Source organism: Poecilia reticulata, chromosome 11 (assembly GCF_904066995.2).
Source record: "Poecilia reticulata chromosome 11, P_reticulata-male-v2, whole genome shotgun sequence".
Taxonomy (NCBI): domain Eukaryota; kingdom Metazoa; phylum Chordata; class Actinopteri; order Cyprinodontiformes; family Poeciliidae; genus Poecilia; species Poecilia reticulata.
In genome coordinates, this window is record NC_088840.1 from 558,480 (window position 1) to 575,270 (window position 16,791).

Consider the following 16,791-nt stretch of genomic DNA (forward strand, 5'->3'; position numbering starts at 1 on the left):
CTGGTGCAAGTACAGCTTAGTCAACATGATTTTGCCTCTCCACAGGTTATTGACTACAATTTAGCTCAGTTTAGCATTGATTATTATTTTTAGCATCAGAACGCTGGGTTCCAACCGAGTGGCACACATTGGCAGGCCCCGGTTAAATTTCTTCTGGAATTTTCTAGTTTTTATTTAGAGTCTTAAGTTTTTGTAAAAGTGTAGCAGAGATTAGATCTGTGACACTGAATCAAACTCATATTGAACATTTGAATCTTAGTTTGACTTCTATGGGTCTCAACAGTTTGTTTACTGAGAAAAACACTTTTGTTTTTCATTGCTACTTACTAGTCATTTTTAGTGGTGCAGCTTGGACACACAAAAAAATAAAATTAAACCACATTTTACGTTATATTTTACCATAACTTTGCCGACCCCCCTAAAATTGCTCTTAAAAAATTTCCCTATTTATGGTCCCCCCCAATAATGAGATGGGATTACGCCCTTGTCTGGAATCTCTGAGATGACAATCTCAGGATTCCAGGATTCTTTGTAAAATCAAGAAAATAATGGACAACCCTGACCACTCTGTTCATGAGACTGTCTTGGGAAAACAGTGTCTTCAGTTAGAGGCTTCTTTAAATTCATTGTAATACAGACCGTTACAAGAAATCTTTCCTTGCCAACAGCCATCACTATCTACAACAAATCTTTGAAGAATTTGAATTAATATGAGTTACAACAAAATTAAATATCCCCTTGGGATCAATAAAGTATTTTTTAATTGAATTGAATTTGAATACAATCAAAATAGATGTTTTTACAGTTTATTTCCACACATTCTAAGTGTTTTCTGAGGACTCATCAAACAGAAGACAATCATTGGTTAAGTTTTCTTTGTAGATATTTCCGTCTTCTAAATATTTACAAAGAAAACTTAACCGATGCAGGTTCTGTTAAATAGCTAAATGTCATAGTGTTTCTGTTAGTGTGACTGATTGAATTTGTACACAGCAAATGCAATGACATTTGTTCAGTCTATATTACTTTTTTATATAATGAGGTAAACATACCAATAAAATCAGATTTTTTTCTCTGTTGGCAGTGCCCAAAGAGCCTTCCTCTGGCAATGTGTCTGTAGCAGAGCAACTGAGTGACGTGAGGTCTGGTGCTGTGCTAGAATACACCATGTAACAGAAATGTGTCATTGGACACATGGAACATGAAGTTCTTTCTTTGCTTATGCTGACATTCTGCCTTAATGTCAGCCCCACAGCAAGACAATACATGTTTAACTGGTAGAATACATAACTGCAAAACAAAATATTTTTGCTACAATGTTTCTGAAATTTAATTTGAACAACAAAAGTCAGCTAAGTTCCTAAGAGTGTGATCATTTAATGCAGTCAATACTAGAAAACCAGTGGGTGGTGCTGTGCTGCAGCACAATTTTAGGTGCAAACTCCCCCAAAAACAAAACATTTAATCAACATTCAACCAATCTCACTAACCAAGAACAAAAGTGGAAATTAAATAATTGAAAACAAAACCTATTTCTTACACATCCTGAGAACTTCTTTGCCTTGTTGACTTTCATTCATTGAACATTCATTTCCAGTGGATATTCAATTGTAGATACACGAACTGCTTTCATTTATATAAAATAATTTTAAACCCTCTAATAAAAAACAATACATATATTTACAATATATATTTACATATCTATATCCATCCATCCATCCATTTTCTTCCGTTTATCCGGGGTCGGGTCGCGGGGGCAGCAGCTTCAGAAGGGAGGCCCAGACTTCCCTCTCCCCAGCCACTTCTTCCAGCTCCTCCGGGGGAATCCCAAGGCGTTCCCAGGCCAGCCGAGAGACGTAATCCCTCCAGCGTGTCCTGGGTCTTCCCCGAGGCCTCCTCGGGGAAGAATATATATATATATATATATATATATATATATATATATATATATATATATATATATATATATATATATATATATATATATTTCATTTATGAAACTATGCAGCCATTTTAAAATGTGCACCTTAAAACAGTTTACAGGTAAGTGACTTAAGTTCATCTGAGTGCCACATACTTCTTTATTGCTATGACAAGTCAGTTTGCAGTTAAGTAACTCGAGATGTAGCCAGACAACAATCCAAATTCTCGCTGTCTGTCTGTGAGTGTGAAAGATTTATTCCTCATTAACTAACCCTGTGAAAATCATAAACACTATGTATATCAAGCATATCAAGCATAATTGGACTAGCAAGAGCTAGTCCAACTTTGTAAAAGTTTTTTTTTAAATAGCTGAAATAAATTCCTCTCCACCACACCCTTTTAAATAGTAAGCACAGCATTTGAGGAAGACACTTTCAGTAGAACTCTGAAAGGACATAGAATTGAGGAGAGGCTTTGTCAGCAGAAGAGCAAGCAACTTCCATATAACGTGTGTGTGTGTGTGTGTGTGTGTGTGTGTGTGTGTGGGGGGGGGGGTATGTTTAAATGCTGCTGTCTGCTGCCTCAAGCAATGTACAACTGTTGTCTTTTTTAGTTGTCCACCTGAAAGCAAAGTGTCATAACTATTAGGTGTACTAGTTATTTCCAAGTTTCACTCTGTGACAGCCGACCCTACTGTCACACAGACCTGAATGGTAACTGTTTGTTTTGTTCATCCTTAATATTAATTAAGACATTAATTAGTGAATAGTTTAGATTTTTATTTTTGAAAATTTTCATTAGCTTGACTTTTTAGTTAACTATTTGAAGTGCACACATTTAGTTAACTTTATTTGTCAGTTCTTTATATTTTTGTTAAAAGCAACAAATTAATTTATTTGTTTTGAGTTACCAGTTTCCTTTGGAGCTGCTGGAGGGTCACAGAAGAGCTCCAGCTAATTGACATCCATATATGGCTGGCAAACCTCCTCAGCGGGCCGTTCCATTTGTTTGCCAGGGGACGGGGAAATTTGGTTTTCTTTAATTTAATTTGACCATTTCTTTAATGTCTCTTCTATTTGGTAGTTTCAGTCCAATGTTTGTTTAATTTAAAGATTTGGTGTTGTATTGATTAGTATTTGTTTAAGTTTTTGTATGTTTAATTACCCCTAGTGTGTCAGCTGTGGTCTGATCAGCCACTATTTAAGTTTGTTAGGTCAGTTTTGTGCTTGAGTTCTTTGTGTTACTACCTGAGTTGGAGTTTGTTATGTTGACCTCAGTTTTTGGGCCCAGTTCTTCATTGTTTAATTATTTTTTAACTTTTTTGTAATAAATTAAGATTATTTTTGGATTCCATTCAGCATCTCTCAGAACCCTCACACACTCATTTGACCCAAACTCGTCTCTCATCTGAGAGACAGGGGAAGTTATTGGGATGGTACAAACAACCTACAAAAAACGCTGCTAGGAAGAGTGGTCAGATATGCATGTGGTATTTTGACAGTTGATATCTGGCTAATAAATGTTTAAATTAAATGTACTTGTATAAACTGTATAAGTAAAAATCTATTTATTGATCCACAATGAAGAGCTGTTGCCTTGCAGCAAGAAGGTTCTGGGTTCGATTCCCAGCCCCAGTCTTTCTGCATGGAGTTTGCATGTTGTCCCTGTGCATGCGTGGGTTTTCTCCAGGTACTCCGGTTTCCTCCCACAGTCCAAAAACATGACTGTCAGGTTAATTGGCTTCTCCAAATTGCCCCTAGGTGTGAGTGTGTGTGTGCATGGTTGTGTGTCCTGTGTGTCTCTGTGTTGCCGTGCAACACAGAGACACACAGATCCAGGGTGGTGACAGGTCGCCAGGCGACAGACTGGCGATCTGTCCAGGGTGACCCCGCCTCTTGCCCGGTACACTAGCTGGAGATCGGCACCAGCAGCCCTCCCGACCCCACTGAAGGACAAGGGTGCAAGAAAATGGATGGATGGATGGATGGATGATCCACAATGAATTCAAATTTATGCAGCAAAGTCTAGTTTTTAAAAATCTCTATATACATAGTCATTCCATCCCGGAATAAGAATAGGTTAAATAAATCACTAAAAACACAAAATAAATATGTTTATTCTACATTCTAATCAGAAATTTATACAAATAAAATAATGGTCATTATCTCTACTGAAGAAGTCATTTAGAGCAGTGGTCCTCAACCCCCGGTCCGTGGACCGGTACAGGTCCGTGGACCAATTGGTACCGGGCCGAAATATTTCCGTTTTATGTATTATTTGAGTCTGGAGGATCTTTTATTTTGAAAATCTTTTAACTGGATTCTTTCGGTTACTTGACCGCCAACATTGAGCCCACAAGCAGCAAAATGAGTAAGAAACAGATCAGATGTCTTTGGAAAGTTTCTTTGCAAAGAGAAAAGGGCCAGAGAAGAGACAGGAGAACGGATTTATCCCAGACCAGTAGGTGAGTCCCACATTACAAGCCGCTCTGTGTAACATGCGGCGACTGGCTGCTAATGAAGCTTCAAGCTGCTTCACCACGTAGAGACCAAGCACTCTGAATATAAGCAACACCAGGAACACCAACACCGCCTTATCTGACAGTTCGCACCCCCCCCATACAAGCAAAAACAAAATTCCATTACATTATGACTTGCAGGCATTGAGACTCATTACAACAAACTTTGACAGTTTTGCTTTAAAATTCAGCTTAGATTGAACAACAAGCAAAATTAAGGGTCAATTTCCACCCATTCATTCTTGTTACTATTAAGCAGAAATCATCTTTTCTTTCAGTTAGGATACCCTAGTGATTTTTATTCCATCTAAAGTACACACTTAAAATACATGACATAATATTTAACCATTCATGCTCACACACATGCTGATAGTGGCAAGCTAGTAGCTAAGACAGCTTGCCACCAGTCTTAGCTACCTGTAAAGGTACCTTTATGTACCTTTACATAAAGGTACAATGTATAAAGCTATACAAATTATAGCTTTATACATTACTATAATTTGTTGTCTCTTTTCCCAGTTTTTGGACTGCATCTTTTTTGGGGCAGTCTTAGCTACTAGCCAGGCTGCCATGCACTGATGCCACTGAACTTAAAATGATTTTTTCCCTCTCAGCTTTAAATGCGCAGACAACAGTCATGACAAATATTAAATTATAATGGTTGCACCTGTTGTGTGTTATCAACTCACAGCAATGAGGGAAACTTTCATATCACATTATCATATTTTTTCTTCAGTCAAGGGCTTCTTTAGATTCATTGCTACCGGTGGCTTGCTGACCACAGCATCTCCATCCACATATTATCTGAGGATACTCAGTCACAACATTTTAAAAATAATAATACTTTATTATTCAAAAATAAAGTATTTTTGAATTTGAACTAAATTTAGTGTGATTATGCATCTTGACCAACTCTTCAAAGGTGAAACTGAAACAAAAACGTTCAGATATGTTGAAGAGCAGAAATTATGCCTCATTTTAGACATTTATTTATTCCAAAAATGACCCATAGGGTTCCATACAAAAATAACTCACAAAGCATTGCAAATATACAGTCTTTCACAACGAACTCATTTTGGGCCCTGAAAGTTCAGAAATTAAAGAATGAGAACAAAGTAGACGTTACTGTGAAATGCCTTCTTAGACAACTGCAAATTACATACAAAGCTTGTGTTCACATAAGGTGCTTTTACAAGAAAACAATCTGGGCATGTTGCCACTTGAATGAATTTTGGCACTTGCAGTGTTAAATGGGAGTCAAATATAGACATTTTTAACAAAGTGGATTTTTTTCCCCAGGAAATATTTTACTTTTACATCAAAAACCAACAAGCATCAAACAAGATTAAGTCAAGAGTTGTGGTATAAAATGTGGCTTAAGTGGATGCTCAAAACACTGGCATACATGGAAAAAAGAATGCTGTTTATGGTTCTTTTATGCCTGTTAAAAATTTGTTCCCAACAAATTCTTTACAGTACTGCGACACTAACAAAATAGTGAGCCTTCCTCTAAATTCTCTTAAAAATCCAAGATTTGATTGGAATGACAGAGATTCATGATTAAAAGAAAACAAGTTATAGATGGCTGGAGTCTGACACATCTGATGCTCGAGCCCCACAGTCTTAAGAATTAACATCTTACTCAGAAATGTAATATGCCACAGAATCTATGACCTCAGGCCATGTGCCCAACAAGCACCAGAAGGAAGACTTTGGATGTGATGAATCATGGTGATGAGCAAGAATCTTTCTCTTTATCTTTATATCCCTGGCTTCACATCCACCATCCCATTTCATATGGTAAGTGCCGTTAAAGAATAGTCAGTGAGAGCTTGAATACATCTCCAGGATCCCACTGATGAGCTTCAGCAGACAGGAAGCATGACTGAATTCCCATTGTACTCCTCCTCTGTCTGGAAAAATAAGAAATAAGCACAGTTTAGATAAGGTTTAACTGTGTCTAACAGTTAAACCACAGAGCCGGAAAACCACTTTTTTAAAAAGGGGTTAATACACCTATAAATTAAGGAGCACTTTGATTTAAAAGGGTTCTCCTGAAAAAGAGAATATCCATTTTTAAAAGTGAATTGGGGAAGTTTTGGGGGGGATTTATACTTTTTAGGAGGTAGGTCTAATACACAGTTCTAATTTGTCTCTTCCTTCCTAGTTGTTATTTACCCTTTTGGTTTTCTCTCCTTCACCGCTTCTACTTCAAAACAAATGGAATTAAGGAAAAACATATTTGTAAGCATGGAAAACTATTCAAAGAAGAAATGGTACAACTTGTGAGATTAAATGTGGATGTTGTCTTATTCTTACTTTTGTTTAACACGTTAGTTACTGTTCTTTTCTTGCCTGTTGCTTATTATAGCTGCACTTGTGGCTTCTTGTCTTTTATTTCTCCCTCTATAGTTACAACTTTGTTGAAAAAAGAAATCTTAAAATAATTAAAGTGCTCAGATCTTTGCTGAACTTGCATGGGAGATCATCTAAACTGTTACATTACTATAATTTGTTATCTCTTTTCCCAGTTTTTAGACTGCATCTTTTTTGTGAATCCTTTTTTCTTGCATCCACCTTTTCCTTCTCCCCTTATTCATCTCTTTTCAAAATAATAAAAAGTAACCAATTTTTAGTATGCCTCTGGATGATATTTCCTGAGAAAACTGCAATAAAATTAGAAGTAAATGAATTGATAAAGTAATTAAGGTGGCAAAAAGAACACTCCACAAGTAAGAATAAAAACCTTTCCAACTTAAAGCTTCGAAAAAAATTAGAATAGAAACATTTTATTAATTACAAAATATGAAAAAATATTAACTGAAAATAATTAATAGAACAATAACATAAATATAATTAGAAATTAGTGATAATAAAAATTAATACTGTTAATACTGTTGAAAATGATAAAGAAATTCTACTTTATGTCAAGATGTATAATCAAATAAGTTGGGAAAGTTTTCTTTAATTTTTGGGACAAAGATTAAGGTGAACTACTTTCAAGCCAGTGATTTATTTCTATTTGTATTGCTAATTTTGGCAGGATCATTCATCCAAATGTTCATCAAGTTAAAAATTTTTTGGCTAGTTTTTGCAAATGGAGATTCAACACTGCTGCAACATTTTAGTATTGTTGCTTTAGCTACATACGGATATCATAACGGATATGATATCCGTTAGCCTGAGCCAGTAAACCTGAGTCAGGCTAACTTGGGCCTCCTTGGAGGAAATTACAATTTCCTCCTACGCCACTGGAATCAGCAACGCCTCTAGCATTCTTATATTCTTTCAACTGGATTACTTTTTAACAAATAGTTTTGATTATGTTACAGTTAGAAACTGTTAGCAAACACTTGGCTTGCTAACAAGAGATATACTGGGACAGCGGACTAACCTCGTACATTAAAAAGAGAAGGGTTTGTTCATTGCGCCGTTGCAAACATCCACATTATTACACATTGCTGTAATTGTGTGCATGAATTTTCCATAATATAAAAACTAGATTTGAGGAATCTATTATATAATGTGCAATACCAAAAATCCTGCAGTGAATATCAGGCATCGATGTCTGATGATGTCACTAAGTCTTGAGATGCCTACCTCAGTGTATGTTGGAGGTGATGGGAACTGGAAGCTGGGTGCACTCATGAAGATGGGACTATCGTCACAGTCAACATCATCCAACAGCGGGGTAAGAGGCTGGTCCAGGCGGCAGTCCTTAGTGATGTCACAGTAACTTGGAGGCTCAGAGGGCATCCTGAGGGACACCCAACTCTGAGACGCATTGCTGACTGAACCCTCTTGGCTGCTAACACTGTTGCTACGGCTACCAAGACCAGCAGTTCCAATAACCAAAGGTAGCTCTAGAATTAGCTTCTCACTACCTGGGATGTGGACATAAATCTGCCGAATGAGGAAGGCATAAATTAGGAACATTCTCCCAACAAAAGCACGTGGGTAGCACTCAGACTGGCACAGCAGACTTACCATTAGAGCATACTCCACACGAATGATGTTGCAGCCAAGCATGGACGGTTTGATCTTTGGCACCCTGATAGTCTTTCCCTGCCAGGCATCACACATGCCTGAGATAATGTGGTTTCCACGCACCGAAGAAAGCTTCTGACGGAAGACCTTGGTGCGGCCATTGGCCTGGTACGTATGTTTCGCGATGATGGCGGCCTTGGGCACCACAATGCGTGAGCAAGTGTTCTCAAACTTTGCATTGATACAAATGTCTTCGCCCTCGCAGAATCCACGCCGGTCAATTTTTGCATTCAGCGACACCTGACCGTCAGGGATGAACATGCAGGTGACCTTCTTCTCCTTTGTGCCACCTGTGGGAGACTAATGGCACACAGAAAAATATAAATCATCTCTACTGGTAACTTTATGTCCAACTAATCCTCAAGGATTTTGTAAAGATATGCTTAAAATGCCTATTTGAAGTTTCTTTAAATGGTACAAAAATATTTTCTGAGGTCAGACTGTAAATCTGGTTGCTGCATTCGCTGGTCTCTTTTAAGCCAGTGAATGTTTTAAAGTGTTGAATTCACAAAAAAGGTTTGAAAAGACATGCGGTTTGCGTGACGTGATCGGAGCCGGTCTGACTCCTGAGCTCAAGGTGGTTTTGTTCGCTCAGGTTGGTTAAAACTTTTTTATGTGTGGCTATTCAGGCTGCAATTGATCCGGCCACGGTGAAGGGGAAAAAACTACAGAAAAAAAACATTTTAAACTTAGGTGAGAATCATCCAGGTGGGAAGGCAAGATTTTACCACAAACAGTATGTCAACTAACATGGCAATCTGCAGTTCGCATTTCTGCGAGCAGGCTCCGAATGAACACTCAGGGGTGAAAGTAGGAGGGTACGGTTGGGTACTGTGTACCCCTAAAAGATTTAGCGGGGATAAGCAGTACCTGCAAGAGAGAGTAGCGGCTGTCTGCTGTAAAATATCAATGGGTTCACTGTGCAGCCGTGAGTGCACCCACTAATCATCAGCCGTGACTGATTAGTTTTTCAAGAACAATCTAAAACACGACTTAGAGGGTGTACCCAAAAGTTTCCAGAATGACGCTGCTGCAAGCGGGTTTTTGTAGTACACTATTCTGCCACTAGGTATTTGTTCAACCACGCCTTCTCAGTCAGTGTGGCAAGCGGCGTTGATGTGGAACTACCCGCAGTGAATTTTCTTGTAAGAGCTGTTTTGTTTTGGTTATGATATAAAGGCTTCAACATGTGTTTAAAGTGAAAGATGCATTTTAGATGCAAGGTTTATGAATCCACCATTTTCTACATGCATTATTTTTTCATGATACAATACACTGGAAGACATCCATCTTGCTACTACCGTATCAGGTCAGAAAATCTGGGTACCCATTTACCAAAAATACACTGAAATGGTAACATTTAGTTCATATGGCTTTTCTGCTTTTACTAAATTTAGTCTTAACAGGGATATTTCATACTATTTAAAAGAAGAAAATACATTCTTCAATTAAAATGGACTGAAAAGACATAATTTGTGGATTATGTGTGTGTTTTGACTGATTTGACTTGGATGACTGCAAAAAAGATCTTACTTCAGGTCAACTTACCAGCAGGTCTGGTGTGTTGATGTCCAGAGGTTCCTCCACCTCAAAGCATTTCTTGCACTCCAGAGTAGGTTGCTGTGGCCTCTCCATTAAGGCCTTTACATAATAATGGACATAACCAAACTTCCCCTTGTATGAAGACACCAGCTGCCTGTGAGTAGAGAAATGAGCAATTCAAAAAGCAGGCTCTGTGCAAGAATTCAGTGGAGAGATGTAAATAAATGTGAATTCTGAGACTCTTACCCTTGCTGAGGAAGGTCAAATCCAAACTTGTACTCATATTTATTACCAGGCCTTAAGACAACTGAGCCATCGGAATCTGTAAAGACAAGTTTTAAAGAGATTTTAATAACTCTTTACTGAGAAAATATTTGTTTCAATACAAGGTGGTGTTAAATTGAATGTTTCCTTCTTTGGCAGAGTGGGGCATGCATAAAGTTAACTCATTAGTTAAAAAACGTCATTAGTTAAAAAACTAAGAAAAAACAGCTACATTTAAAGTTCCATGTTTTACTGTTCCCCTGGAATATGTAAAATATAAGTTAACATACAAAAGTGAGAAAGTCCGAACCTGTGGGCTGCTCGCTCAGCTGCAGGACCTCTTCATGGCGCAAGTACTCGGCCTCCTGGCGGCACCGTTGCTTGCCTTTAGCGTATTCCACTTTGGCGCAGCCCAGAGCCAGTATCTTCATTGCAGACACCCGAGTCACGTCGCTCACCTCTACTTCAATTCGGCCACACACCTTGTCCCCGCCGCAGTAGAAGGACTTGTTTGAATCCGATAAGGTGATTTGGAAGGTTTTCACCTTCTTCGTCATTGCCACCATAACTGCGATGTGATCCTAGTCGATGCTGTTAACGTGTACCTTTTTGAATAATAGCGTTTGAACGTAATAGAACCCTGTGTTACGCTGTTCACTTCCCTTTACTGTAAACAAAGACAGCGCAGGGGTTTTTATATGACGCACCCCAGCTGAACATGTGCAGCCAGGATGGAAGAAATGGCTCAGCGCGTGCACACTGTTCCTATTGGTTGAAAATCTTTGTTTGTCTCGGGTGTAGCCAATCAACACACGGAACCGACGCGTGGACAGTGCATGTTTCTGAGAACAGAGAGCGTGCTCAGCAGATGTCAGGAGAACAGGGATGTTGAAGGCAGACTGAAAGTACATTTGTAGTAAACACACTGGAAGCTGAAAACTTGAGTCATTGTAGTTTCATATGTTTTACACGTACACGTACGTGGTGGTATCACCTGGTTGTGCTGGAAATATCCTCATTTGACAGTGATTGTTAAAGCTTTTGGTTAGGAAGTACACCATACTTTTACAATTTTAAAATTAATTGAACAGGTCAGAAAATATCCTGAAAGGTTTTATTTACACAAATATATTATTAAAATGTGAAACCAACATAGACTGTAATCACTGTTTGTCTATCTATGGGCATGTGATTGCAGTACGACAACCTATTTGGGAATGTCAAATAGACAATGAGCTCATTGAACTTGTATCTTTTTGAGTTTGTCCTTTAGAACTGGACCTTTCCTTTTTTAAGAAAAGCAATCTTTAGTTATAATATCATTGCAATAACTTACAACACAGCTGTATTGTGATTGGTCCAGACAACTGTTGGCTGGTTGTATCATTAATATAATAAATACATACATACGTACGTACGTACGTACGCACGCACGCACACACACACGCACACACACACACACACACACACACACACACACACACACACACACACACACACACACACACACACACACACACACACACACACACATACATACATACATACATACATACATATGGAGAGCCATTTCAGCCAAAATGGCTCTCCAGCCGAAATGGCTCTCCATATTATGGAGAGCCATTTCTATGGAGTTGCTCCCTCTGGTGGCACACTGAAAATTCTGCACAATTTTTCAATTTTTTTTAAAGGTTTTATTGGCTCTAGTGGCCTTTATTTGATAGTTAATTGACAGGAAAGTTGGTAATGAGAGATGGGGAATGACATGCAGCAAAGGTCACCAGGCTGGGAATCAAACCTGAAACGGCTGCATCAAGGACTAAGGCCTCCATACATGGGTTGTGCTTAACACCTGCGCCACCACATCACACTCTTGACAACAGTTTTTAAGCAAGCCTAATTAATTATGCACACCCAGATATGAATTGTAGGCTACACCAGCAAAACACTCAAAATTTGCCCAAAATTATGAGACAAAATTTGTGTCATCACAACAAAAAGTTAATGTTTGTTTTGTTTGGATTTTGTTAACTCCATTTACATACAGATGATTTTCACATACTTCGCAGAAGAGGTCCAACATTTTCCCAGTGCCCCAATCTATGGAAAATATTCTAGATATATCACTGTGTTATTGTTCAACAAAATTGATGTGGGGGCAAGTTGTGGGCAAATAACATTTTGTCTTTCTGCATGGAGTTTGCATGGTGGGTTCTCTCTGGGTACCTCCCACAGTCCAAAAAGATGACTGTCAGGTTAATTGGTTTCTCTAAATTCTCCCTAGGTGTGAGTGAATGTGTGCATAGTAGTTTGCCCTGCGACAGACTGGCGACCTGTCCAGGGTGTACCTCGCCTCTCACCTGAAATGTTTGGCACCAGCAACCCTCCTGACTCCACCAGGGACAAGGGTGTATAGAAAATGGATGGATATAAGTTTTACTTTTTCCACAGAAATTGAAAACATTATATGTTGTGTTTTTTGAGACACTGAGGAACACCATAGTGACATTTTCTCTCAAGGATAGAGTACTCGGTTAGATTAAACTCAAAGGCTATTTTAAAAATGGTTAGACATAACACTTTCAATGTCAACATCATGAAAGTTAAACTCCTCCACTTTAAAACTATAGTGGAGGAGTTGGCTGTATTCGGACTGCAAATAGAGATTGATTCCTTGGAATCAAGCTGCATTTAGTTTATATCTTGGTAGAGAGTCAAAACAGAGATCCTGCTGAGAAGCATCAAATGACATGCCCAGCTCACTGTCACTGTTGGTGCTGAGACTTAACAGTGTTTTTTATCTGACACCATGCTGGTGGAGGTAGATGAACTATCCCCTTAATTCAAGCAGCTGTCTTTCTATGCATCAGGAGGGTTTCTCCTATGAAATTGCATAATCCCTTAATAAAGGGAGGTGCTTTCCAAACTCCCTTTATTAAGTAAGAACTACGGATAGAACACTTCTTTATGAAATTTAAATTTAAAACCCTTAGAAGTTGTTTTTTGCCCACAGGCTGCATGGAACTGCAATTGTTAGCTCTGTTGCCTTGCAGCAAGAAGGTCATGGGTTTGAATTCTGGCTTGGCATCTTTCTGGAAGGAGTTCGTGTGTTTCTCTGCTCTTTCTGAGTTCTCATAGAAGTAAAACTAAAATATGCATAGAACTTGGGGCGAGTCCAAGATCCTTTGGACTTGGCTTGAGCCATAAACTTAAGCTAGATTCAGACTGGGGATATTTTAGATATATCCCCAAATATATATTAAAGGTGATTTAAAAAGAAGTCAGATCTATGAACATAATTCAATATCATGATATGTTTATTTGCCTTCTATTAGGTGTGCTTGACTGTGTATTTTAACGATTGTTTACTTAAAGGCCTTCATATAAGCATTGCAAATTAGCCATGGTTATTATTAATGCTAATAATACTGTTAAATGTATATACTTGCCCCATCAAATAAATAAATAAAATACATGTTAGATACACTCACTCAGGAATGAGTATGTTTTATCAGACTTAAGCTCAAGGAGGCAGCTTAGGGAAAGTCAGACATGGTGTTGTATTCTGCCCTACAGGACAGCACAACACCAATGCTATTGTAAGGGAATTATCTACAATTGGGCCATGATTTCCTCAAGCCTTCTGTTGTACTGACTTTGGCTGTAGTTTATAATAAAATCCTCAACTGAAGTTCGGCCTGCAGAGCTTTTGTCCCTGAAGCAGCACATCAGCACTTCGAAGACTTCCACTGACACCACAGAAGCCTTTCTTTTTAGATACAAATATTGTGTATAGATAATGTCAACCTGGCCATTGATTTGATAGTATCATTGAGCCTTCTGCTTCTGTTAGACTTAAGACTTATTTTTATTGTCATTTCACAAAGAAACATAAGTAAAATTGGCAATGAAATGTCATCGCTTGGCCACAAGAACACATACAAAATATAATTAAATAATATGCAAATAATAATTACTATTTTCAGTCTAAGGGAGTCTTCATGATGGGATTGTTGAGCAATCTGATGGCCAGTGGGAGAGAGCTATTTCTGAGTCTGGCTGTTCTGCAGCGGAAGCTACGGACTCTCCTCCCAGATGGCAAGCGGATGAACAGATCAGGGAGAGGATGAGTGGAATCAGAGAGGATCTGGTTTGCTCTGGCTAAGCAGCGTTTGTGTGCTGCTCTGGATAGGGGGGAGTGGAGCCCCAATGGGAAAACTTCTGACTTTAACTTTATCAGGCTGCCTGGTTCGCTACAGGCAGCCGCTGTGGGTCAGAATCAGATATCCTAACTATCGTGACTGTCACTGCGACTTACCGCAAAGCCCCAGTACCACCTGCTCGCTCTCTCTGCTTCACCGTAACATAACGTCCAACTGGAGGTGGAAATCCATAAAGCAGCTTCACCCCGCAGGGCCGGCCCAAGGTAATAAGTGGCTTTAGGCAGAATCTGATTTACTTTCACTCCCAGATGGGGCCCAGTTAATTGGCCGAGTTTAAAATCTATCACTGATTGGGCATTATGTACTGTGATGCATTTGTGAACAAACCCAGTGTCACAGAGAGAAAAGTGTGTATGTGAATTTTACCCAAAATAATAATAATAATATGAGATTTTGAATAATGAGATTTTAATTGATGCATATGTTTAGAACAGTGGTTCTTAACCTTTTTTGAGGTACCGAACCCACCAGTTTTATATGCGCATTCACTGAACCCTTCTGTAGTGATGAATAAAATATGATTTTTTCCCCCCCAAATTCAAGACATAGGGATGACCCAACTAGAGTCTAGTTGCGTCAATGCAAGATCACAAAGTCTTCTTAAAAGGTAGAGTCTCTGAGAACAGTTCTTCAAAATATAGTCAGTGTTTTCAGCAAAGTTGAGCTGACTCAACTTTGAGCACCTGCCACTAAAGGGGCAGGTGCTCAACAACAAAAAAAGGGCACATCTAACCACATTCTAGGACAGAATATTAACAAAGCTTTCAGAGTTTAATAAACAATGATAAATTACAAAATTGTGACATATACAATCAAAGCTAACGAACATCTCCATATAGAGTAGCGGTTCTCAAAGAGGGCGGTACCGCCCCCCAGGGGGCGTTCAGAGGACGGCAGGGGGCCCTGGCGGACATTTTTACAAAAGGGGGGCGCTGGGATACCTTTGGGGGGCGTTTGGTCGAAGGTAAACTTTACACCTTAAATGCACAACAATGTCAGTTTAGACTTTGAGAAACTTGGTAAAACTGTATTGTGTAACATTAAACCATTCTTGGCTGCAACTGTATCGATGGCAGCTCTTCTTCTATTCAGTGTTTGTTAGCTTCTGTTAGCTTCTTGGCGCAGCTCCGTTCTCCTGCTACTGGTAGCTAAAATCACAACACCCTCACTGTGTATCCCTCTGAAAAATGAACCCATTTAAATAAAGAAATCAAGAAATCCCTCCATGGGTGATACCACAATAGAGAGCGTTCATTTTATAGCGTTAACACGGTGCTGTAAGTGGTCCAGTATGAAACGGGGGTGATAGAACAACACAGCACTTTTAAATTTCAATAACCAGAATGCAGAAATTGTTTCCGTTGTTTTAAAAGGTTTATGTCAGTCTGCCTTTTCCACATCGATACGCTTCCCGACCGCCCTGCACCTTAGGGGCTTAAAAAAAAAAAAGATGTGTACATTGCGCAAAACTCTGGAATAGGTGAAGCGGGACATAAAACGGAGTGACGAACTAGATGTGAATTATGGCATAAAAACAGAGAATCTGACGCTGAACAGTGAAAAACTCAACACATGATGTGAAACACATGATGATTAGCCAGCGCAGCAGGTGATGAGTGAAGATTACTGGTGGTGAGCGTCAATAAATGATCAAATAAATCTAACAGGAAAAAAACTAAAGTGGATATAGCAATAAACCAAGAGAAGATAATACTAATCAAAGGAAACTAAATGGAAATGAATGAAGAACAAAATGCAAGAATAAACTAAGAAACTAAAGTAAATACAGAGGAATAAACTGGTATGGCAAGACCTTTCGAGCAATAGTTAATACAGAGACTGTATGGCAAGAATAAACAGACACTATTTCCACATAAAAGGTAAAATAATATTGTTGAAATGTTATGGGTTTGTTGAGACCACATCTAGTACTGAGAATAAATATATCTTACAGACCATAACAGTAAAGAACTGATCACTTATTTATGTTTTTAATTAGATTTGATATATTTATTTCTTCAAAATTATTTTTCATGTCAGTGTTAATGTCATGATGGTGTTCTGTGACTCCATGACACTTTCAATTTGACTCATTAGGATTTGATTAAGAACCAGATTTGTTCTTGGTAATTTCTGTCCAGTAAAACTATTAATCTATAATCAATAGACAGGTTGATATAAAGATATGATCCATGTTTCTGTCTCATATTTGTATGGCATTAAAAGGACCTGGAACTTTTGTTTTTCCACTGAAAGCTCTGGTTTGCACAATAA

General features: G+C 38.5%; 1 protein-coding gene across 1 annotated transcript; it reads right to left on the bottom strand.

Annotated features, from left to right (window-relative positions):
• Window positions 1-5,393: 5,393 nt before the first annotated feature.
• txnipa (thioredoxin interacting protein a) lies at window positions 5,394-10,997 on the bottom strand. Its single transcript, XM_008421574.3, has 6 exons — window positions 10,605-10,997; window positions 10,277-10,352; window positions 10,037-10,184; window positions 8,429-8,788; window positions 8,042-8,344; window positions 5,394-6,354 (listed from the first exon to the last, which is right to left on the bottom strand). The coding sequence occupies exons 1-6, from the start codon at window positions 10,858-10,860 to the stop codon at window positions 6,307-6,309; spliced, it is 1,191 nt and encodes a 396-aa protein (XP_008419796.2). The 5' UTR covers window positions 10,861-10,997; the 3' UTR covers window positions 5,394-6,306.
• Window positions 10,998-16,791: the final 5,794 nt, after the last annotated feature.

Excerpts from the sequence above, each read along its gene's own strand:
- txnipa (XM_008421574.3), bottom strand. The coding sequence starts at position 10,860 with ATGGTGGCAATGACGAAGAAGGTGAAAACCTTCCAAATCACCTTATCG. Across the intron at positions 10,353-10,604 it reads GCTGAGCGAGCAGCCCACAG|ATTCCGATGGCTCAGTTGTC; the intron begins GTTCGGACTTTC and ends TTGTCTTTACAG. Across the intron at positions 10,185-10,276 it reads TTTGACCTTCCTCAGCAAGG|GCAGCTGGTGTCTTCATACA; the intron begins GTAAGAGTCTCA and ends CTCTACTCACAG.